Source organism: Halictus rubicundus, chromosome 8 (genome assembly GCF_050948215.1).
Source record: "Halictus rubicundus isolate RS-2024b chromosome 8, iyHalRubi1_principal, whole genome shotgun sequence".
NCBI lineage: Eukaryota > Metazoa > Arthropoda > Insecta > Hymenoptera > Halictidae > Halictus > Halictus rubicundus.
In genome coordinates, this window is record NC_135156.1 from 16,385,389 (window position 1) to 16,411,212 (window position 25,824).

Genomic DNA, 25,824 nt, shown 5'->3' on the forward strand with positions numbered 1-25,824 from the left:
CCAGTCAAAGTGCTAAGGACGAAAAAACTTGAAGCACGTAGAACCATGTTTTGACGGTAATGTAGTCGCTCTACCTTATCGCGAATCTACGGAGACCGGCCCCTTGATTGTTTGGTGTAGTAATGTTGCCTCAGGGGGGACAGTGGAGTGCAAAGGGTTAATAAGAAACGGGAATCGATAATTTGAAGGAACGGTGTCCGATACGGAGTGGTCAGGAACAGTTTGGTTGCTGGTTCGTCGAGATTTCACGCTGTTCCACAGAAAATTTGCCCGGCGGACACCGTGGGACGAGTTCTCATCGAATTTCATCGGAGGATTGCGGGAGACGTTCGGTACACGATGCTCGTGGAAAGGTTAAACGCTTTCCGAGTCGAGCAGTGTCGAGCAGTGTCGAGCAGAGTCGACGTCGAATCGGATCGGATCGGATCGGATCGAGCCGAGTCGAGCGCGTCCACGGCGCGCGATAAATAAGCCTCTTTAGAGTCGTTTCACTTTTGCGCCGTGAACGAGCCAAGATTACGGCGAACGAGCGTCCTTCGTCATCGCTCGAGGAAAAGTTTCGAGCGAGAACCGACCCCCGGACGGCTAAAACGCGTGCTAACGGGATTGAATCGGAGCGTGGTTCTCTCCGGAGAGAAAGAGAGAGAGAGAGAGAGAGAGAGTCGGAAGAGACACGACGGCGCGGGCCGTGCCGTTCTCGAACGGGCCCGAACCCGACGGAACGGCTAGCCTGGACCTCGCTGTTCGAAATTCGGATCCGAGGAACAGGTGGCTAACCCACCTCGGACAGCCCCGACAACCCGGAGGATTCGCTCGTGAATATTCGGTTAAGTCGCGAGTAATTGCTGGTGCCCGGTCGTAAACTTTTTCGGGAATCCCGGACGACCCGAGGCCCGAAGACTCGCGACAGTCGTCCTCCTCGTTTTTTATTTAGTTGAAATCTCTTGCTACATACCATCGCGAAATAGCACGGGCGCGAAACGTGGACCAATTACCCAGAGGTAAACAATAGGACAAACAGAGAGAATAGACTCTTCTTAAATTGCAACTGTTTACGCATTACCCACCGGCGATTATTTCGTAATTTTTAACAGTCCACGGTCCGTGGCTGAAGACTTTTTAATGGATCCTACGGCAACAGCAATTTCAATTCTGAACCAGTCATCCCCAGTAACGACATCTAATCATTTCGTTTGGGATCGTAATGTTGAAAAGAAAATCCTAATGTAGAAAATCCTCTTAACCCTTTGCGCTACGATTGATCATACGATCACGATGATTAGAACTTCTTTGATGTTTCTAATTTACTAGGAAAAAAAGAATATTTATTGTACACCCACGCGTTCTCCAATGGCTGAATATTGTCTGCAATAGAATTCATAGCATATTTAGCATATTCTGTTCGAAGTCTTCGTCACGAGTCTGACTAGGTATTACAGTTCAAGGGGTTAACCCTTTGCACTCGAGCGGTGACTCTGAAGCACCACTAGAAATTATTGTGGCATTGTTTTAAAGAAATTGCAGAAAATATTACAAAATAATATTTGATGTGGAATAATTGATGTAATAGGAATTATTTTAGTCGATAAGCTTCCAGCCTATATTGTGATATGATGGTAATGTTAGTACCTGAATATGTCTGAGAGGCATATTGTCGGTTATTTATTATCAGCACTATGTTCACTTTATGTATGTCCGCTGATAGGCCAGTTCTGGCCTAATGCGTAATAATTAAAAAAAATTTAATGGATCACTAAACATTTAAATATTATATGTGGAAATCGGATCGGTTTCGTATGAATAAAATGAAAATATTCCAAGACGGAAGAAAAATTTAGTTTTAGAATAAAAATAGCGTCGAGTGCAAAGGGTTAACACTAGAACTACCGAACCAGTCAAAATGACTGGTGGACGATTTCTTCTTTCACGATTGCTGAAACTATGACAACCTTTTCACGAGAAATTTTTGAATACATCTCTTCTTTGGAGTACACGTTACCATAAAAATCGTACGAAATCTGAACAAATTCAATCTTGCTGTTATCATAAAGGGATAGGTCTAAGTCACGTTTAGGGCTCGGTAGTTCTAGTGTTAATAAGCTTCCGGTGGGTAAAGTGTCGATATTTTTTTAAAAATTCTCATAAAAATCCTCCGTAAATCTATAAAAGTCGACAGAAAAAGTTGTAATCACTGGAGCATAAAGCAGTAAAATAAAGCATAAGGCAGGGGTTCTCGAGCCGGGCGTAAAGAGTTAATTTCGTGAGTCGTACTCGTCGACGAGGAATACGTTCTAGATGAAGTTATTCTTGCGAGTTGCATGGAGGAGGAATAAAGTCGACGCGAAAGAACGGAACGGCGATTGCTTATGACTCAACCGAATAGTTGTTCCGAGTGGGGGCACGATGGAAATGGGGGAAAGGGGAAGGGGGGCAGAGGGGAGGGGTGGAGCAAGGTGGAGGAGTTAGTCGAAGGGCAAGACAGCCGGACAAACGGGCGACCGGCGGATACCCGGTCTGGGACGGGTACGGTTGTGGGTCCACGCTTGCCAACCGTCCCGTCAGCGTACCGGCCAGTTTGTCGGCCGGCCGGGAACGAGCCGCACGAGTTTTAGGTACGAGAGTTGCACGAATTGCACGCAGGCAGCGGCGAATCCGTGCAACGAAAACCAACCCACCCTAAAACGGATTCGCAGCGAGCGAGGACCCGAGGCGATATCAGCTCCACCTCTCTCTGTCTCTCTCTCTCTCTCTCTTTCTCTCTCTTTCCCTCGTTCTCGTTCGTTTCAGACTCCATTAACGGAGCTTTTCAACATCTTGAACAAATGTTGATTTTACAAATTTCTTTGGACGAACGTTTGCACAGCTGATAATAGCCCGAGGCTTATCGGCGAAACAACAGTTTTCTCTTTTCCTCGCCGACGAAACGTCCCTTTATTTTCTCGTGTTTGCACTTTCGCGTTTCACTGGCTTGCGTCTCTCTCTCTCCTCTCTCTCTCTCTCTCTCTCCTCTCTCCTCTCCACCCTCGCCGTGTCCCCTCCCGTGTCCCTCGTCCATGTCGAGACGAATCGCGCAACTCGCTAAACCGTTTCGTCTTTATCTCGTGCGTGCGCGCGCGCGCGCGCTTCGATTCTCATTATCGTCGACGGTCTCCTAAACCGGTTTTACTTATTACGCGAGCGTTCGCTTATCTCGCGCAGATCTCTTATTACCGGTGACGGTAAGCGAGCGTTTCTTTGTGTACCCGCAATCTCCCCTCCCCTTGCACTCTCCCCTTCCCCTCGTTCCCCCGTGACCACCTCCCCGAGATCGAGGAACGATCGCTTTCCAAAGATTTCAGGAAGATCGTTGTTAAACCCCTTGCACTCTTCGCGCGAGCTTGCTCGATAGAACAACTGCGTGGTTTGCCTCGTAGTTGGACCGCGGATTTTTATGCGACATAAATATTGTTTACATTAACCCTTCGCACTCGGCGCTGTTTTCAATCTAAAACTAAATTCTTCTTCCGTCTTACAATATTTTCATTTTATTCATACGAAACTGATCCGATTTCTACATATAATATTGAAGTGTTTAGTAATCTATTAAATAGAAATTTTGTAATGTAACAAATATTTTGTAATATTTTTTGTAATTTCTTTGAAATAATGCCACAACAATTTCTAGCGGTGCTTCAGGGTCACCACTCGAGTGCAAAGGGTTAACACCAAGGTACGGGGGCTGTGTGGACGTTCATTTCTTCTTTTAGCGATATTAGCATGGTAAAAGCAGTACAGCGGTGTTTGAAAGTCTTCACTGGTTTGCATTATTACTCGTAATAATTTATCAAATCTAGCTCTATCTAGTTATCAAATCTTGGTAGAACAAGATGGCGATTCTTGCGGAGTATGTAGAAATGTGATGTTTGGTGGCCGATGGTTGTCTTAGTTCTGACTTCTTTTCGGTGAAGCGCTGTGACCTTCACCAGCATCCCCTCCCGAGGAATGTGATTTTTTGGTGAATTGATTAATGGTAAAATTGCCAATTGGAATCTTACAGTGGGTTTTCCTGAGACAATCCCAATTTGTGCATGGTCGAGGACAGGCCATGGGATCGTTGCGAACGGTATGCGGGTTTACGGGGATAACCCTAACCCTTACATCTGATCGTGACCGACCGTGGAGGTCTACCGGGTTTGTGATAGGTCACTGCTATTAGGGCACAGGAGGAAGTCCCGAGTTCTTCTTCCTGGCAAATGAAGCAATAAAGAACCGAACGCAGTGAGAAAAGTAAACCTTGACTAAAACTGTGTTCGCATAATCTTCGTCGACTTCGTCTTGGTCGTTGGTCGAATGTAGTAGCTGATGATCCTCCGTGGGCAAACTGGGTCGTTTATGTCCGGAGCGTAATTTCACTCTCGAACTTCTTTTTTCGCAGTATTTCTTTCTTTCCCGTTAACGCTTTAACACGCGCCGACGATTATGTGTTGAAATGGGGACTTCGATACGTATTGCAGAAGTTTTTAGATTTTTTCGCGAACAAATTAAAGGATCCAGTATGCAGACGGTGCCGATAAAAATAAGGTTGGAGACAGAGGGTTTGAGCGAGCATGGTGCCCTTGTCGAAGGGTCGAAGAGAAATTTATCTAAGAAGAAGAAATTGATCTAAGCCAGCTGTTGGAGGATCGGCGACCGGTCCTTGTCGAGAGCTTGCGCGCGTGGGAAACCAATGGGGAACGGCAAGAGAGTCTCGTGACCGCGTGATCTCTTGACCGTAGGAAATTCTTCGGATAAACGAGCTTTTCGCGTTACAACCAAGAAGGGAGCAACAAGTGTGAATCTTGTCTACCCTACGGATCGGACCGTTCTTAGCTTTCCTCCCTGCTTTCCTATACTACCACCACCTACCACCAGTGCCACTACCACCGCCCCTCACCACCACCCCTCTCCTCCCTCCGCGTGTTCACCTCGTCCTTCTTTCTCACCCTGCCCTTTTCCACCCCTCTTTCTCCCCCGGGGAGTCGTGCGCGCGATACCGGAGCCAGATTGCATCGTTTTTCGACAAGCCTCTGTGTCTTCCGCGACTAATCGCTGATCCACGGGATCAAAGCATTAGCCTGCGTCCTAATTGAATGCCGACAATCGTTGGCCGTCGAATCCGAGAGAATTCTTGGAATGCGTTTCGCTTCACTCTTTCTTCTCTTACACGGGACACGTTTTCTTAGGGGTGCGGTTTCGGATCGCACGCGACACGTGCCGGTCGTCTTCCTTATTTCAATGCGTCCATTGTTACCGTAAACGCACTCAGAAAAACGAAAGATCGTGTTCGATCGCACGCGCAAGCTGGGCAATCGATTGTTTGTCAATTGCGCGCGACCACGCGATCATTCTATTAGGTCGGCGCATACGAAGCGTCTAATTTGCAAACGGTGACGTTAAACAAACGTAAGCACTATTCGTAAATTTGAACATATACCGACAACAAGTTTGCAAGCTTCTTGGTCATGTGTGTTGAGATTGAATTTTTTGGTCCTCGATATTTTTGAATATTTTCCACCATCTTCGAGTAGCGCGCTCATTCACCACTATGTCTCGATGAAACATCGCACAATGCTGTCGCCATACTGATGCGAAAAGTACACAACGACAATCACCTTGATTCGGAAATGAAGATAACACTTCGAAGATCAGCTCTGTACCTTAGAATGGTAAATTAATGAATCTGGTTTAGTGTTTCTTGGCGGAAAACGCTTCGTAACATTTGCATTTTAAAATCGGACGTTTCACATGCGACAACCTAATAGTTATCCGAATGCCATCGAGCCACACGAACGCGTACGCTGTCGCAACAGACGGCACAACAGTCTGGCGATCTTTAATTCGGTCCGAGGATTGCATTTCTGATGCAATTTGCTGGTGCAAGACCTACCTGCTTTCAAGACTCGACTCGACTGTATCGAAGGATTTCCAGAAATCGTCGATACACACCGTTCATTTCCTTCTAGAATCCTAAGGGTGTTATACGAATCAGTAGACTGTGGATATCGCGTATTTATGTTGAAAATAAAAATAGCACAGCGACTAAAACAATTCTATTTTGATAGACAATTTTTGTTTCGCAGAAAAATGAAATATACTGTTCCGTGCAAGCATACTCGTTTCAAGCTTTCAAGATTTCTCGTTTCGATTTTTCCGAGAAAGCGTCGGGGAGTTTCTCGATTTTCGGAAACACGGTCGATCGATAGTTTCCACGAGATCGAGAGAGAGAGAGAGAGAGGATTGATCGTAGAAGCGATTCGTAGTCGTGTAAGAAATCCACGAGCAACAGCAGCGCTCCGAACGCGATACCATACTCTAAAATGCTTATTCACCGATACGGAATGAATAATGCGCTGCTAGGCGAAATACGTCGAGACATAAATATTGTATCTAGAACGCTATATATTACCTGTATCGAATACATTATCTAGCTGGTTCTCTGTTCTCCGTTCAGCTAGTTCGTATCTGATTGAGATCGTTGCCATGGGAATGCGTGTACGCGATGCGATCCGATCCGATCCTGTCCGAAGTCGATCCGATCGAACCGGAGACGACGAGACGATTTCAGCTCCCCCCCCCTCTCTCTCTAAAACTTTCATTTCGATTTCGAAGAAACCCTCTTGTGCCAATAACATTTTCCACGACGTATACAGACGTGTCTGTCTCGATTTGTAAGTATTCAATGAAGTAGAAATCGATAGGAGTTTTGCTGTTTGTCAACGAGAACATTAAGCAGATATTAATCCATTTGCGTCGCGGAGTTTTTGTGCCACGGAGACAATTTAATTTATATCTATCAAAGAACGTAGAAATCGATGGCAGTTGTGCTGTTTGTCGACGAGAACGTTAAGCAAATTTTCACCCATTTGCATCGTAAGGAGGAATGAAATGTCGTCAATTTCTACTTCACTGTGTTCAGGAAAATTTCATAAGCTAAAGAAAATCTTTGTGAGATATCCTTCCAGGTCCAACTCTTGTGCCACTATTTTATTTTAGAACTTGATACAATATTATATAATTCACTGTGAATGTTTTTATACCATATAGTTGTGATATTATTATATACTGGGCATCATTAAAATAAAGAACTATCGGTGTAAAAGTCTACACCTGCTTCCAAAGATTTTCAATAAAAATCGATCGAGACTGCAAAGATGTGTTAAAGGGAAATTATTCGATAAAACTTATGTCTTTGAGTATACAGGATGATCGGTAATTGTTGATTGCAACCGAAAAGTAGGTGATTCTACAGTTAAAAATGGTACACGTAAAACCGCGGTAGACACGGTGTTAAAAACGAAATGGAAGTAGGATAAAGAAATTTTGCTGTATACTCGAATCGTCGTAAGCAAGTTTATCGCCACTTGGACAACGTCAGCGACCTGTTTCGTCGATTTTCGGAATTTCGGGATCCAATTACACTTGAACGTTAGAACGATCGCACGGGACATTGGCCGATGCTCCTTGGCGTTTCATTAAAATTATACAAGCCACTTCATCGAGATCTCGAGCAATTTTGGTAACAGGAGCACGAACAAGAAAGTATGTTTCGTAACTTTCGACGGGAACAGTTTCGTAATTTTCAGTCATTTTAAAATGAAGCCTCCGAAGTGGGCCATTTTGACCGGTTTGCCGGGTCTAGAGTTGAAGTGTACGAGAAATGTACAGCTACGGGGTTAGACGACGAATTTCAAAGGTGTTGAATCAAGGTTTGAACAAATTTTGCTTTGAGCAAAATTTTCGATTTTCTTCTATTTATGTCGTGGGATCCGATTTCCTCGAAATGAGACGTTACAAAACTAATCCAATTGGTCGATCAGATCCTTTGGCAACGCGGACCGGGTCTATTTTTTATCTGGAGCGTCAAAATTACTCAAATTTTGCCGATAAAAATAATTAGGTAGGGTAGGTTACGTTGGGGGCAACTAGTCTACAATAACTAACTTCAAAAATGAATCTAACCAATCTAAAAATGTTTTCTTCGTGGAACCAGATCATGTATCGAAGTCTAAACTACATTGAAAACTCAAGAACATATATGCATATTAATAGACACCGGATTCTTACGTAAAATCAAAACTGTTTACGTTAATAGCAAGCATCGGCAGTTAAATAAACCTAGATTTCACCTGGTAATAATTTCAATAAATCCCAGAAATATTATAACCTTGTGGAATTCTTTTAATCATACTATTGTTTTCTAATTCGTCTACCCACGTTGGCATAAAATCCACAGTCTACGGTATTAGTCCTCCGTTACGTGCACAATTAAGTTACTTGTTCGCTATAGTAATTTAGTGCTCGGTTCTGGCGTAGGCAATATGTCGGCATTCGTCGTCCTCAAAGGAGTAATTACTGTTTCGAACCTCTCACATTTCGCGAATCGTAAGCAAATTTGATAGATTCGATGTAGTAAACGCAAACATTAATGTTCAATCCTGTACAAGTAATTCCATCGCCCCGGATACGACTAACACAGCGATCAACGCGTTGATCCACGGATAGCGGGACTCGGGTCCGTTTTGACCCAGAGCGACGCACAGAGCGTCTACGCAGTTGTGCACGGGGCCTTTAACAACTAGGTTTACGGAGCATTAAGAGTGAGTATTTCACATTACTTTATGAAAATAAGAGGAATGTGTCTATCCAAGTTTTCAGCCATTTTTGAAATTATACAGGCTGGCCCACGCAATTGTTTCAAGTCATAACTCCGTTATTATTGCATTTACGAAAAAATGATACAGGAGAAAGATAAATGGTTCGAACAGCACTACATCTGTAGGCCTTTAAATTTTTTTTAGATGCAGCAGTGCATGTGCAATTAACAATTGCATCATTTGTTTAAATAGAAATGCATATTTTTTGTTGCACAGATCGATTCTTCCGTTCATTCTACGTAACAAATGATTGGGGTACCATGGCAAAAAATATTATTAGTTGAGTAATTTTGTTGAAAGAAACTTTGTTGAGTAATTCCACGTAGATGGATCTTCACAATCTCGACAATCCTAAATTAAAAATATTAGAACCCGTCATTTTGACGGGTCCCGTGATCACCTAGTGTTAAGCTCCCTCTATCTTAGTCTCCGAAGTGGCCGGCGACCAATACACTGACGCACGCCATTCCACGGGCGCACAAGTGCAGGCAGAAATTCACCGTGGCAGTGATAGTTTTTCCACGAATACTTCCACGATTTCTACGTGTCCAAAAATCATTGTCAGTTAGGGCGCAGGGACTGCAGGGACTGCAGGTTCGCCGGTGCATTCGCGGCCTCGCGAGAACGCACTGGTTCTGTTGCGGATGCAATTTTTAACGGCTTGCTCGTTCCTTTTGTCGATCGATCTCTCGAATAGGGAGACAGAGAACGAGAGAGAGAGAGGAGGGGGAGCAGAGAGAGAGAGAGAGAGAGAGAGAGAGAGAGAGAGAGAGAGAGAGTGAGAGAGTAGCTGCTACGACTGTGTCGGGGTGGGGTGCGAGGAAACGTAATCATTTGCAATCCCGCGTAGAACCGCTTTGAAACTCCACGAAGGAATTTATTAAAGTTTGACTAAGTCGCTTTACAAAGTTTCACCGGTGCACCGAGGCATCGTGGCATCGAGGCAGCGGAGCGGGAACGGTGCACGGGCTTGCGAGAGAGCTTGCGAGGAACGAGAAGAGAAGAGAAGAGACGAGAAGAGACGAGACGGCGAAGAGAAGAGAAGGAGAAGAGACGAGGGGGCTCGGTAGGAGAAGGAGATGAGGGCCCTGTGCCCGATGGGGGTTGCGAGGGGCTGCGAGGGGGTTGCGCGCGAGGCGCCGCGAGAGATCGGGGCTACGCCGCCGTGCCGGTGGGAGAGCCGGCAGAAACGAGGAGAAACGACGAGAAACGACGAGGAACGACGAGGTACGAGAAGGAACGACGAGGTACGAGAAGGATCGACGAGTTAGAGCGAGAGAGAGAGGGGGGCAGAGGAAACGGAGGGGAATCCTCTCGAAGAAGCGGGACGAGCTCTGCCGAAGGTGGAGGTTCGAGAACGAAAGCCGCGGGCGGGGGAACCGAACGCGAGATGGGAGCAGCGGGGGCTGGTGGGTAGGGGGACGGGCAAAGACGGGAAACGAAAGGTGGAGAGGGAGGGGGTGGGGGGTGGAGGCGAGGGTAGAAGAGGCATTGGCGTACGCGAAACGACGAAACGGCGAAGGGAGGCGAACGAGGTGAAGCGGCCGAGGTTGGAGGGACGGACGGAGGATAGACGGGACGTTGTGTGTAGCGGGTGGTGGGTGACGGGTGATGGGTGGTGGGTGGCAGGTGACGGGCGCAGGGCGGAGGGCGAATATAGCGGAGGGTGGAGGGCGGAGGGCGGAGGGTGGCCGAGTGGTTCGCGGTGGAGGGGGGGAGCGCGGAACGTGGTACGGGAGCAAGGGAGGGGGAGGGGGAGAAACGGGGAGAACGAGGAACCCGAGAGGAAGGGGCAAAGTTACTTTCCCAGAGAAATAAAAGTTAATGGAGTTCCCTACCTCCTCGCCCCTCGTACCTCCATCGTCTTTTTCTTCTCTCCATCTCTTCGCCCCGTCGTACAACTTTCACGAAAGTTATTATATCTTAATTTACTATTGAGCATTATCTGAAATTTCTCCTACGTTTCCGTTTCAATGCGATAGAATGCGTCAGGAGGTACAAAGAAACGGTATATCCATCGAGGCCGAAACACCACGGCCTTCCTTCCTTCCTTCCTTCCTTCCTTCCTTCCTTGGCTCGTTCGTTATCTTTTCTATGCGTAGGCGGGCCTCGACGTAATCATGGCTGATAGATCGAAAGCCCTTTTCGATGCGATTACGTCTCATTCGAGCCCTGTGTGTTTGGCCACTATTCGAAACCGGGGTCGTGAATCTCTGATACGAATGAATATCGACACACACTCGCTATGTTTCACGGTGGGAAGCTAATCAAAATGTGTTCGTAGCGTAGCAACCCGGTTAATTGATAACGCACCGGACGACTTAACCCCCTCGAGAACGAATACACTCGGTCGGGTTTGATTATACGAAATTCTCGGTAATCTGATTGATTATTGACGCTACGTTAATGGAGATATCGAACGGTAAGATCTGCGTTTTCGAAGGTTTTCATGCGCATCTATAGTCCATAACAATGCTACTTTCCCCGCTCGAGGGGCGAGCACTAGATCGTTTACGAGAATCGCGAATGGCGACATAAACGGAGCAGGAACGTAGTACTACGGAGTCCCGAACGCGAGAGCGACAGTTTCGTTTTGTGTACGATCAAGAAGCTGGCGAGAACGTGTTACAATAATCCATTGACGATTGAAACTTTTTGATATTTTCCTTAGCTATTTCCAAGACCTGAGAAACAAATACGATGCACACGTCGCATCTAATAGACTGACCTTCTGTGATCAATAAACAGCGGATCTTTACGCAAAGTAAAAATTTTCCGCATTATTTACAAGCTGGTGGGATCAAATGAAAATTGATTTTATTCCGTTGATAATTTTGATAAGGTGCGAATAATATATCGACGCTCTTAAATTCCATTTTCCTCGTAAAATTCGCAGTCCAGTAATTCATCTTGAAATATTCCTCAGTCTTTACGATGTCGGGTCCCAGGAGATAGTATAGTAGTTGGTGGTCCTAGTTACGTGCGCCAATCAAAGACGAGGAGTCACGGTGGCCGAGAAAACGTGCGCATTTTCGGGTTTCCTCGGGCGGCAACGGCGCACCGCATGGCCAGGTGTGACTCAAGCTACCTGCGTTCAGAGCACGGCCCACGTGTTTCGGATTACCATCGAGTAATTCGGCAACGAGTTGAAGTATCGTCCGGAAAATGTATGATTAGGTCAGTGCAAAAATTCGTGCCCGATTCCGTATCAAAATACAACAAGGACTCGGCCATGAACTTTTGCACTGTCTTAATTGATGCGACACAGTAATCGCAACTCGACAATACGGCAATAGAGATTCGTACAGTGTACATTGAAGAAAGAAACAGCAGCGAACTGTACTCATCAAATTACTGATAAGTCGTTATCGCACGAGCCAGTCGAAGTAGAACCAGAATAAGATTGCACGGCCCTGAAGACTCCTAAAACTGTTCGCAATCAACCCTTTGCGCTCGAAGCTATTTTAACTTCAGAAGCCATTTCTACCAAAGACTTCCGATCTAGAATATTGGCATTCTGCATATAACTTTCTTCATTTCATACATATTAAATTGGACGCTTCGTCATACCACACATAATTTGACGCTCCAACTGTGCCTCTCAGGCACCACCGATGTGCGACCGATTAATATAAATATTCCAATCAAAATTATATTACTTCTGAGATGAATAAAGATTGTTTTGAATGACTTTAATATTATTATTTATCATTGTAGCATTTAAAATCCGACACTTAGAAACTTGCAAGTCGAAGTATCATGAGAATAAGTTGGAGTTGCCGGTATATTCACAGATTAAAAGTCGGAGCGTTAAGGGTTAATTGGAATTCGTTAAAGCGCGACTTGAGCAATGCTAAAAATGTAGTAACGAATCATTTTCATCGACGCCTCAAAGTCGTCGTTCGAGTGCAAACAGTTAACGTTTCAACCGGGGACGACAAGTATTAACCCTTTGCCCATAATTAACCCTTAATATTTTCATTTTAATCATACGAAACCGATCCGACTTCTACATATAATATTTAAACGTTTAGTAATCCGTTGAATACAAACTTTGTAACGTAACAAATATTTTGTAATATTTCTTGTCATTTCTTTCAGAACAATGCCACAACAATTTTTAGTGGTGCTCCAGAGTCACCGCTCGAGTGCAAAGGGTTAATCTTCTTCACGATTCGACAAGCAATTTCTCCGCTCCCTATCGTGTCGCCAACATCCACGTCGGTGTAAACCGGTGTTTACGTGGATCCCGGCGAAATTGTTACATCCATTCTATTAATCTCGTTTCACGTCCTTCCGGGGGGATTAACGATTGAAAGGACACCCGGTTAAGAGGTTGATAATGCACAATTGACCCGGCTTTTGGCGATTCCGGTCTCCAGCCGGCTACGTAACGCTGCAACCTCGCTGGACGCGCAGTACCGATATCTCTCGCGCGCTTGCTATGAATAAGACCTATTCTATAATACTTGACTGTACTTTTAGCCTCTCGTCTTTGTACTACGCGTGCACACACAGAGCCCGTCACGCACGCGCGCGCGCGCACAAACACACACACACACACATCTATTGCACGTACACGATACACAGGTACAAGGAACGGCGCACGTACGCCGATATATAACGTATAATAGTATAGATGTAAATACGTATACGCGTCTACACCGATCGCTCCGCTCCATTCCATTCCATTCCACTCCACTCCACTCTCCCTCATTTTCTTTGGCCGTTTCCCACCTCCTTCTTTTTTCTTTTTTTTTTTCATTCCCGTTCCCATTTCATATTCCCGGTTCCGTCCTCTTTCCTCTTTCCCCGTTTCCCGTTCGCCTACCCCCGTTGCGTCTCGTCCTCGTAGCGGCGCGGCGCGGCGCGGCGCGGCTCGGCGTTCCGTCTCCCGAGTCACCCCCTTCCCGCGCTTTGATTTACAGCCATAAGTTGTAATATTTGCGCCACTATTGTATGGTAATACGCGTAGCAAAAAATATGTTAATGGTTGCCATAAAGAAGATATACAGCGGTACATATGTATTCTATTTCGCGGTATGTACTTCGCGGACGTGGAACCGGAGTCCCCCCCACCCCCCACCCCCACCCCCCTCTCTTCTCGTTCTCTGCACGAGCTTCTCGGCTTTTTCGTTCGCCGACTACTCGTCTTTCCGACTTTCGGCCACCATTTTGCTTCGGTCGGTACGGAACTCGCGCGTAGATCGACGAAACGAACGATTACAGGCTTCCTCGGGATCCGTTCGCACCGGACAGCCGCCCCTCGAAGAGACACCGGGGGATCGAGCGAGCGAGAGAAACGACGGTCAATCTCCTCGTAGATCAAATCCAATTTTCTCGGATATCGACTGCCCCCTCCCCCCCCCCCCCCACCCCGTTATATCCGCGGCCTGTTCTATCGCTGCCCGTTGATAGCAATAGCCATCGATGAAAATGCCGGTATCCGAGCACCGCGAGCACGCCGTATCGCTTCGTGAAGGTATCGGTAACCGCCTTTCGTCCTTCCTCCTCGATCCCTACCCCTTTTCCGGTAACCTCCTTCCTCCCCTCCCGCACCGTTACCCTCTCGGCCCTCCTCCTCTCTGTCTTCCATAACTCGAACAATTCCAATAGTCGTTAATCTGTCGGAAACTTTTGGAAAACTTGCCGTTATTGCAGGTACAGGGGCGGGACTATGCAAGTCGGATCAGCGGAAAAGTAAAAAGCGAGCGAACGGCGAGAGAGGAGAACAGAGATGAGAGAAAGAGGGAGAAATGGATGAGGTGATCGGCGGGTACCGGCGAAGAAGAACCATAGTCGCTGGTGTGCTCGCGGAGAGAGGGCTGCTACGGGGGGGCGGCGAGACGCAACGGGGGGACCGAGCCCTCGCAGGGTAGATTCCGCGCGGAGATGCGACTCGAGAAAGAGAGAGAGAGTCGATGAGAATACGGGGGAGAATACGAAGGGTGGGAACCGGTGTGCCGAGGTAAGTTAAATAAACTTGTTTAGTTTCGCGGAAACTTCTGCCCGGCCATTGTATTCGACTGCCTCGCTGCAGAGTTCGCACCAAAACTTTCGAATACGAACGAACTCGGTTCTCCGTTACGCTTTATTCGCTTGTTTTGCCAAGTCGCTACCTTACGGGTACCTACCTCTCTCTCTCTCTCTCCTCTCTCTTCTCTCTTTCTCTCTATGTGTATATTCTCTCCTCGACGCACCTTTTCGTCCGGCCCAGCTTCGTCGATCTTCGGCCGTCGATCGAGTCGACGAATCGATACGGAAACGTTTCTCGAGCGACTTTATGCTTCCCGTCGGCAGAGTCCATAACCGTTTCGCGAGTCCCTCGACTCCCACGCTTCGTGCTATAAAACTTGACAAGGTCCGCAATTCGTTCGAAATATTGACCCCTCGGGGACCAGGATTTTTGAGAATACCCGGAAACATTCTCTTCGGAGAACTATGTCTGAATTACTGTAGAGAAGAAGAAATGTCTAGTAATCTTTTGCTGTATGTAATCGTTTAACCCTTTGAGGACGAACGCAAATTGGCGACATCGGGTTCCGTGTATTTAACCCTTTGCGCTCGAAGCTATTTTCGATTACAGAATTTGGACGTTTCATCTGATTTAGAATATTTTCGTCACATATGACCTTTTCCAGTTTTTCGAGATGAAATCGATTATATTGCAAGCTTGAACGCCCGGCAATTTATTACCAGACTGCGAATCTTTATGAACGATAAAAATGTTCCACCCGATTTGCTACAACCTGGAGTGAAATCATTTTCTTTCTTAATACGTCTGGCAGATTGAAAATAATGTAACAGTGTTTTTATCGCTTTAAAGTCTACCCACTTATTACGCACAAAGAGATTTAGCAATTTAGTAATTGTTTTGAATAACAGAATATTCATTTTTAGTTCCGGAGGAAACGTTGCAAACAGTGAGCTCGTAATATCGCATAGACAGAATGTAATTATCGTAGCAACGTGTGCGTCATTTATTTAATGTTTTCTGCTAGAACAGAAGAACAGACAATGCTTGTAACGTTTTAAGAAATCCTCCTCATCAAAGGGTTGAATTGTTCGTTCGGTAACTTTAGTCTGCGTTCTAGAAAAATGGTCGAAAGTTAATATTAGCAAAGGTATAGACGTTTAAATACACTATAGTAATCGAACACGGTGCAGGGATTGATCTTTTCCACTGAAACGACCAGTGTAGCTGATCACGAGTTTTTCATGCCAAATAACGAGGAGCTGCCAGTCGGGAACTATCGAGGACCGAAGTGTTTAATAATAACCAATTGTTCGACGAACAAAACTGCCGAGTTTCTGTGTTATAGTCACTGTCCTATAAAATTCAGAAAAATGAAACTTTGTGCCTAGGCATTATTGGCTCTGCAAGCGAATTGCAGCGCAAGGGTTTGAGGACGAAAAAAGCCCTCGCGCGTGGCTTTCGTCTGTCGACTTTGTGAACGATACGCTGCTACAGTGGCTCGTTTGTTGCTTTCGCATTGAAAGCCGTGTATATTATATGCTTATATATATGTGTGTACATAACGTAACGTTTTTTAAACATTTTTAATACGAGGGCGTATAAAAATGTTACAACGTCGTTTACGCACAGACTCGCGGAGTGCCTCGGCGTATCTCTACCGCGATCTCGCTGCAGCTAAAAGGTTATATTATACGGATAGTTGTACTTCAATATAATTATTAGACTACGCGTTTCGTGTTTACGAGGTTGAAAATCACTGAAAGGAGTTCGGGAACATCGATGCATCGTTTTCGATTAAATCGAACGTTCGTGATTTTTCGAATCGATTTTCGGAAAACACAATTTTACGGTATAGAATTCACGAGCTGCGGATTTTATGCGTTCATGATAACATCGAGCAGAGGAAACTTAAAATAGTTGAAAGATAAAGGAATTGAAGCATGACAATACATTGTTTTCAATCTACTGAAATTAGTGAAGAGAGAAAGAATTTTCTATTCGGACTCCGTTTTTTGCAATCGATGAGAAACATTTCTATTTTGCATCAGTCGCTAGAGTAGTCATTTACAATTTTAGTAGATTGCGAATAATGTACCGGCGATATTAAAACCTCCATAACGTTGTTTCTGTTGTTCTATACAACTCGGTCCCATAATTAATGGCACACTTTAAATCAGACCAACTTTCTCACAGAAAGATCAAACGCAGTTCATTTTTTCTGCCAAGCTAGCTGGATTTACTGTAATGAAAAATGTGGAGAAATTCCGCCAGAATTGTGAAGAAAAAAGTAGTTGCTTTTCGCAACTTTTTTATTCGGACCCGTACCGAAGATTTAAAAAAATCTCTGTTCTAGACTAACGTAAAATTTCCCGAGTCAGAAACGATGAAAAATTCTTCTGCTCGAAGTTCACGCCATCGATTAGGAGACCGACTGAATAGTGTAATAACTTTCAGAACACAGAGCGAAGCTGCACAAAATACAAACGACGTTATCCTAATCTCGGTGTTCCTGTTCGAGCAGGGTGCGCGCAACGCGTGAGCACAGCTAATTAGGGACGCTGTGCGCAGAACGGGCGAGATCGGGTACCATTTACGGTTACGTACTCTGACGACGAGGGGTGGGGGGACGTATAGCTCGGATTCGATCGCGATCGATTCGAGAGATCGTCGTGATCTTTCCGTCTTATCGACTCCCGAAAACCGAATTCGACTTGGATTTTGACTTCGACTTGGAATCGGATCGGGAACGAAATCGGACAAAGTGCCCTCGTCGCTAGTGTGGCAGCGGACCGAATGGCTTATTGATTTAACGAGAAAGAGAGAGATAGACAGACACGGGCAGAGAGAGGAGGAGAGGAAAAGGGAGCGAAAGAGAGAGAGAGAGAGTAGCGGAAGAGAAACAGGAGGAAACCGAGCACGGGGAAGCTCGGCGAGGTTCGAGGCAGTTAGGGGGAGGTTGGGGGTGGTTGGAGGCGGTCGAGGGTGGTCGTGGGGTCGCGAGCAGGAGATCGGGGGAGGCATGGAGGGGCGGGGGGAGGTTAGAGGCAAGTCTGGGAGAGGGTACAGAGAGGAGATGAGTAACGCGGAATAGGCTAGGCGAAGGGGAGGGCTCGCGGGTTCGCTGGCTCGCGAGGTCGCCAGCGATGGATGGAGTAGGGTAACGCGAGGTAAGGTAGGGTAAGATAGGGTCGGGGGCCGGAGAACAAGGGAAGCGGTTGCCAATAAGGGGTCGCGTCGAGCAGAGCAGAGCAGAGCAGAGCAGAGCCGAGCCGAGCCTAGCTACGAAAACTCACGGCGCGCCGGGACCTGCCACGCCGGCAAACAGACCCGCCGAATTCGGCGAATGCCATGAAAACAAACATACAATCCTCATTGTTCAAGGCATTCGGGTGTAAACCGTATCCTGGAGGAATTATTTTTCCAACCGTTCCTGTTAACCCTTAAGTGCATAGGTAAACTAGATATTAGGAACATGGATGCATACATGGGGTCCATCGAGGACCCCGCTTACCTAATTCCTTGCTGACTTTGACTACAGCAACAATTCATTTCTGTAAACTTTCTGTAAAACGGTAAAATTTCTGTAAACTAAAAATGCCGCGGCTAAACATGTTAACACAAAATCCAACACTGTGGTCCTTTGCGGACCCCACTCATGCATTTGAGGGTTAAACGGGGGTCGAAGACACACCTTCACTGTGTCTCGTGTCGTTGCTCCAGGATACGGCTTACACCCGAAAGCCTCCACAGGAAGTTCTTGTTCTTCCACAGGAAGAAAAACAGACAAGGAGCAACAATTGCTCGGCTAGATGCCCCAGCGTCATCGAGATCTCTCGATCTTTGAACACTGTACGGACGACAAGGTGTCAAGTAGGCGCGACGCGCGTTGATCTCGAGGAGGAGACGCGAAATGCGATTATACGATCAAACCAGCTTACCTAACAGTTCTATCATAATTGTACGGAGCCGTCGTCAACCCTACGTATTCCCGAGTTCCCTGAACTCGGAGTCTCGCACCCCATGGTTTGCGGCGATACTTTTCAGAATGACGCAGGGACCAGGTTCGCAGGAAGGCCAAGGTTCAGCCGATAAGCATTGATTACGTGATTCTCGAAAATAGGTCCTCCGTCATTGCACTCCCGATCGAATGTCCGTTCTTTACGCGAGCCTCGTTCGTTGCAGCTTATCGTTACTGGAAATGGTCATTTCGTGGAGGCGTTCCCGTCGTGATTATAATCGGTCAAGGTTCGTCGAGGACGCGCGTTACGTCGCTTTCGTCCGAGCAATTTTAAAGGATCCGTTGCGTGCTCGAATATTTGCGGGCGCACCGCGACGTCCGCAAAGTAGCGTATTCGATTGGTCATTGGCCGATCAACAAGTGGCTCATGATTTTGTCAGTGGCTTTGCGACCGACTGGCCCGCTGGCCGACCCGTCGACCCGCCGACCCGTGGAACCGTAGAGCCGACCAACGGTGCGTCCGTGCGTCTGTCCACCTCCGGTTATACCCGCTACCCCGTTACCCGTTACCCGTTACCCGTTACCCGTTACCCGTTACCCGCTTGCGGTCTACCGCTGAAACACTCGCGCCGGTACGCTCCCCGCTTCTGCGACCCTCGCCCCCCGCGCGCATTATCCGTCCATAGCGTTTCATATCGTCTCATCGGTTTCCCAATCTCGCAAAATATAGGAACCACCACGATTTTCCCGTGAGTCCCATCGATCGACCACGCGCCGATACAAGGAAATCGTTAATTTCAAGTGTCCGGTCGAGATCCCCGCTCCTGACACCCTTCGTTCGAGTATTATCAGCTCGCAGCGTGTTTCGCGATGAAGACTCGCTGACAGGTGCGTCGATCTTTTCTAGGGTATATCCTTGGGAAGTTCTGCATTTGTCGAAATTGTTATATCCGGGAGTTACAGTGTAGATTTAACATAATGGCAGCAATAGTTGGCGATTTTCGACGAGAAAACAGGTTCCGCTCTCCGCTCCGTGTGTCCGATCCAGTTCCCCGCTTCCGCGACTCTCCCCTCGCGCGTTATGGCCGATTTATATTATCCGCGCCGATCAGACATTCTTTCACCCGTATTTTAATAACCGGGTGCCTGGTTACCCACTTTCAATTTCTTTTTATAACTTCTTTCATATGCTCGCTGGCGAATAACGAAATCCTTGCAGATTTTTACGTTTTCGCAGATTAATTTATGTTTCAGGCATGAACAGAAAGTGTTGGAACTGTAAGCATCGTTGAAAATGTCAGCACAGTTAACGTCAAATGGACTTAAGCTGCGGATTGTTATGGAAAATAAAAATCGTTTGCTTCTATCCCAAGGGACAGGAGCCAGATTAATGTTCGATTCTCGCTTCAGTCATTTCAACAAGTCGTTAAATCATTTTAATCTCTCCACTGTTTCACAATGTACCTACTCGTTGTCGCTACAAACGCATCAAATCCGCAGTCCAATTGTTATACTGAAACGGAACCGGTCCGTGTGTCTGTGCGAATAGAGGCAATCTCATTCTTGAAACCTTCCCCTACGCGAATTATTTGTCGCGTTTAACAACAGAATTACATACCGAGCCGTCCGTCAAAACGGAATAGATTTGTTCAGATTTGTTCTTCTAGCGAAGCTACAGAAAAGTTTCCTTGAGAAAGCCAAGAACGTGTTACCATAAAAATCCTATGAAATCTGAATATATTAAATCCCTTTTATTATTACAGCGATTTCTCTGTATATGTCGCCAAGGCCTGGGTGATAAACGTCGCGGAATTATCCCCACTACCGCGGGGTATGTCCCGTGAGGGGCCACGGAGCTCGAGGAGGCCGAGGAGTGTAAACATAACACGAGCATGTCTCCTAAACGATACACGACGCTGGAAAGACCCGTGACATATATCGAGAATTCACTGTACAAGGTAATCAGTCACGTTCAGGGCTCGGTGGTTCTAATGTTAACGCTGGGTTTACGGGACGCGTCAAAGTGACACGTTCTAATATCTTTAATTTACGATTATTGAGACGATAAATTTCTTTGGGTATATGTTATTTTTCAAATGGCCAAAAATTTAGATAGACACATTCTCGTTATTTCTTATAAATCAATGTAAAATGTGTTCACAATGTTTCGTAGCATCCTTGCGATTCGTTGAATCCCAACCGAGGCTCGCGAATCGTGGAAATCTCGTTCGGTCGAGCTCTAGTTCGTGGATACGAGTCTCGATCCTGCGAGTCTCTCGATCCTGCGAGTCTCTCGATCCTGCGAGTCTCTCGATCCTGCGAGTCTCTCGATTTCGCGACGTGTTCCTCGGGAATCGCCTACACGTTCGTCCGTGCGGCGCGCGTGGCACACTTTCTCCGCGAAACGGCTTATCTACGCACGAAAGAGAAAGCAAACGCAATCTTTCAGCGACCACCGCTTTCTCACTCTTGCTTCTCTTTGCTCGCTCGTCGCGATCCTCGTTGTCTCGCCGAAAAAGTACCGAGGGAAAAGGAAGGGAGAGAGAGAGAGAGAGAGAGAGAAGAGAGAGAAGGATTAGACGCGAGCGAAGATGGGGAAAGTTTCTGGACTCGCGAACCAAGCCGAACGGCGATAAGCGAATTCAATTATACAGGGCGTTCCATGAATACACGTGAATCCTACCAGGAGTAAATCACTATTTACCGTTATCGCACTTTTGCAATGCTTCAGACCATTCTCAGCTTTGTTATCAATTTCGTGAAACACATATTTTCGAAGGTACTTCTTCTAGATGCATTAGCCTTTCTATCGTGCTTAAACTTAAATTGAGTAATTTAACGACGATTTTAACACTAGAACTGCCGGACCAGTCACAATGACTGGTCCCTGCTTTTTTCTTTTACAATTACTAAAATTGTAAAAATGTTTTCAGCGGAAATTTTTTAACGAACCTCCTCAATGAATGGGCACAGTCTTGTCACTGTTCCAAAGCAATATACGTCGGTCGCATTTATTGCTCGGTGGTTCTAGTGTTAACCCCTTGCACTCGAAGCTACTTTAACTCCAAAACGAAGCATTTCTTTCGACCTAAAACATTTCCCTTCCATATATTTCTTTTTTCATGGTATACATACGAGAATGGCGCAGTTCACTCGTACAATACTGAAATGTTTAGTGATTTATTGTATACAAACAAATTTAATAACGTACAAAATATTTTGAATAACGATGCAGCAATTTTCAGTGGCGCCTTACAGTCGCCATTCGAGTGCTACGAGTTAATACTCAGGCGGAATAGATTCAGGCACCGCCGTCCTAGGGTTAATATCGGACACGCGTCCATACGACATTTCCAACTTGCTTTACTGTGTAGATTTGGTACATGCATTTATGGAACGCCCTGTACAGTCGTTCGTCGGGACGAACCCGGTGATTTTCATCTGTCCGCGACGCGTGCGATTTTCCACGATCGTGGAAACGAGTTGGTCGTCTTTTCGCCGCGTGTTTCCGCGATTCTACTCGTTTCGATCCGCGTCCGTTCGTCGTTCCACGGATACCTGTTTGTCTGACGGCGCGTATCTACGTAGCAACGCGTTCGCCGCACGCCTTTCGTTTCGATCCGATCGCGAGCCAGACGGTGAAACGCGCGGAGGAGTGGAAATAAAAGGGGTGCTTACGCGATTTTACTGGTTCCCCGGCGTGTCGATCCGCGTTTGCGGATTCGTTCCTCCACACGGGATACCTGTTCGTCTGGCCGCGCGTTTCTACGTAGCAACGCGCACTCATCGTACGCCTCCCGTCTCGATTCGGGAAGAGGATCGGGAGCTGGAATGCGAAACACGCGGCGGGGAAGTGGAAACAAAAGGGTGCGGAGCACGCTGAAGCAATTCCGCGTTCAGAAGCTTGTCGAACGATCCCCGAAACGCGAAGATCGTTGCTCGATCGGCGAGGACCACAATAACAAACTGGCCGGAAGGTTACGGCTCAGGCGGACGCGATACGCCGACCTTGAAATCCTACTCTCTCTCTCTCTCTCTCCGTGTAACCTAGAACCGCTCTCCCTGGTCGGATAGTAATTTCCAGCTCGCAGAGAGGCTATTACATAGGACATTCGCGGCGCGTTCCCTCTCGAAATGAAAGAACTAACCTTGTAGGAGAATTGGTCGAACATTCTGCAGACGTCGACATCGTTGCCAAGGATCGTGTAACCGGAATCCATGCTGTCCCGGCGCTTCTTCTCGCTGCCTGGAACGAGGCTTCCGTCAATGAAAATCGCCCGCGGAAACGCGCTTCGACTCTCGCGACGAGCCAGTACCGAACAAACTGATCGCGATTGCACCGACGATCCCGTCGCTCATCTTCCCGCGGCTTCCTGCGGCCCAGCACCACCGGGCTCTCTGTCACAGCTTACACGGCTCTCTGGTCTCTGGTCTCTGGTCTCTGGTCTCTTGCTGCCCTCTTCGCACCTGGTCTTCCGCCGGCTTGTCCCGTTCCGCGAGAGACAATACACCTAACCACGGAAACCCGGCCACCACGCGACTTTCTCACGACGCGCGACCGACGACCGTCATCGGATCGCCGATCGATAATTCCGAGGAACTGTAACGGTCGAATTCTACAGAATATTATCCTCCCGATATCCCGATAATCGCGAATCCGTGATCCCGAGCGAACGAAACCTACTCTCGCACCGGAAAAAACAAAAAAGAGAGCCACTCTCGCGAACCGGCAACTTATACGATCGTTCTGTACACGTCGATTATACCGCGTCGAGGATTCCTCGTCCGTCGAGCACGTCGCAAACGTATTCCGGTTTCCTCCGTGGAAACGTATCGCGGCGGAAGATGACGAGCCGTATCATCGTGTCGCGCGTTCGAACTTTCCCTTGCGGATTTCACGAGAGTCACGATGATCTCTCTCTCTCTCTCTCTCTCTCTGTCTCGCGACGAAAGACTCGCGTGTCCACCGAGAGCCACCCGGCCGATCGATTCGGGCTGCGTTCACGCACGACGTATCTCCTCGTGCAGGCTCATCACTGGCGAACAACGACGCGCGGCCGAGAGTGTACGTACGCTAACGGCTTATCGTGCGCGTTGCGTCAGGTTATCGGCGTTCGTGCCGGGCTCGACGCTCCTCGGAGCGAGCACCGAGAGTCACCGAGAGATCGCACAGACCACGGACCGGTTCCCTCGAGAGGAAGCGGGCTGGAAGCGGGGCTGGAAGCGGGCCGAAAGAGAGGGAGAGACCCGAACCACGTGGACGAATCGCGTTTTATCGTAATCGTCCGCGGTCGTCGCCGCCGCACGAGCGCGATTCCATTTCCTTCTAACCAGCTAGCACCGACTGCGATCGCGAACTGCGCACCGGTACCGGTACCGGCAACGGCAACATCGACGCTGAGAGCGAAAGCAACCAAGTTATTCGTGACGTCGGTGCTGGTGGTGGTGGTGGTAGTGGTGGTGGTGGCGAGGCCGCTACCACCGCCGCCGCCTCTGCCTCTTCTGCCTCTCTGCCACCTCTGCCGCCACCGCCGCCGTTTCCACCTCCACCTACAACTTCAGCTTTTACTCCGCTGTCCGTGCCACCATCGCCACCGCCGCCGCCGCCGTCGTCGTCGTCGTCGTCGTCGTCGTGTACGTCAACGTTGGACGCGCGCTCTGTCAATGCTAGTGGTTGTTGCAGCAACGCGAAAGGTGGGGTAAAGACGATGCAGAGGCCCGGCAAAGATGGAGATGACGGTGACTGTAACAAGATGGTAACGATGACGTTCCACGGACCTCCTCTTTTCTATGCGTTTCCTCCTTCTGTTGCCTTCACATCTTCGAAACTGCGCGACGCGCTCTCCCAACTCGACGAGGTTACTCGAATCTAGACGACTACACTCGCCGAAATTTCTATAAAGTCACTGTGTTTTGTGACGAATTCTTATAATTATACCATTACCAATGAAAAATTTGTATTTGGTAGCATTTCGGGATTACATGAAGAAAGCATACACGCCGATTTCCAAACATAAGTGTAACATTTATTGATAAAAGAAAACGAAAATATAATTTTACACACAGAACAGACTGCGAAATTTCTATAATGTCAGTTTCGTTTTATACGGATAAAGTTGAAATTAACGGTTGTTTTTTTATCATATCTATTTTAATGTTTAGTGTAACCTCCATTTTTTTTTTTTGAATTACATTAAAAATGCGATTGGCCATTGACGAAACTAACTTTTGTAGCGTTTCTGTTTTAACAGACGCCCATGCTTCAGTCACCGCGTCCCTTAGTTGGCTAATGGAGTTGTATTGTTTGCAGTTTTTATAAACTTGTCGCGCAATGATACCCCAAACATTTTCAATAGGATTTATGTCCGGAGAACACAGTGTGCTTCGACGCGTGCACTGCAGCATTATCATGCTGATAAATAAAATGGTCATCTTCAATATTTTCTGTAAAGGGTATTAGAACCATGTCTAACAAATCCGTATAATTTTCAGAATTCATTTTGTGTTTTATGAAACACACTGGAGCCCTTTTGTCAGCATTGAACGCAGCCCATATCATTAGGGAACCACCGCCAAAGTTACGACTCGTTGTTACACTTTTCTCATTTCTCAGATCATGCGAATAATATTTACAGCCATCAGGCCCATCCAAATTAAATTTTTTCTCATCTGAAAAAATGACAGACTCCCACTCTTTCGTCCAGGACATGTGTGCCCGTGCGAAATCAAGACGGGCCTGTTTATGTGTTTCTTTAAGGCCTGGTTTACGTTGCATTTTTGTCCACACAAATTGCCCAGAATAATTTAAAAGTAGTTGCACACGTCTTCTTGTTACTGGGAGCTCCAATTCAGCTCGCAATTGTGCTGCATTTTTCGTTTCCTTAGCCGCAGACCTCATTAATAATGAATGTTGTCTCTGTGACAATTTTTTATTACCACCTTTAAAATGATTTTTTCCGCAATTTTCACGTAAATTGATATAATTATTAATCACAGTATATGACCGATTAATTTTCTTAGCAATTGCGCGATTAGAGCAGCCCATATTTTTATAAGCATCGATCGATGCTTTTTCTTCAATTGTTAGTACTTTTCCTCTCGGCATTGTACTACACGCGAATCAAATTATAAAAAACAGGATTTCTATGAGTTCTAAAACTAATACTTTTAGAATGTTTGCAATTTCCCGTAGTTCTCTGCTCAGAATCCAGAGAAAC

General features: G+C 46.8%; 1 protein-coding gene across 1 annotated transcript in view; it reads right to left on the reverse strand.

The window, feature by feature from the left end:
- Positions 1–23,593, reverse strand: part of LOC143356547 (uncharacterized) — a 42,548-nt gene extending 18,955 nt beyond the window's left edge. The window contains exons 1-2 of the mRNA XM_076792341.1: positions 22,924–23,593; positions 22,756–22,853 (exon numbers count right to left, since the gene is read on the reverse strand). Coding sequence (XP_076648456.1) covers positions 22,756–22,853; positions 22,924–22,966 — 141 coding nt within the window. The 5' untranslated portion in view covers positions 22,967–23,593. The remainder of the gene's footprint in view (positions 1–22,755; positions 22,854–22,923) is intronic.
- Between the last annotated feature and the right edge of the window lie 2,231 nt (positions 23,594–25,824).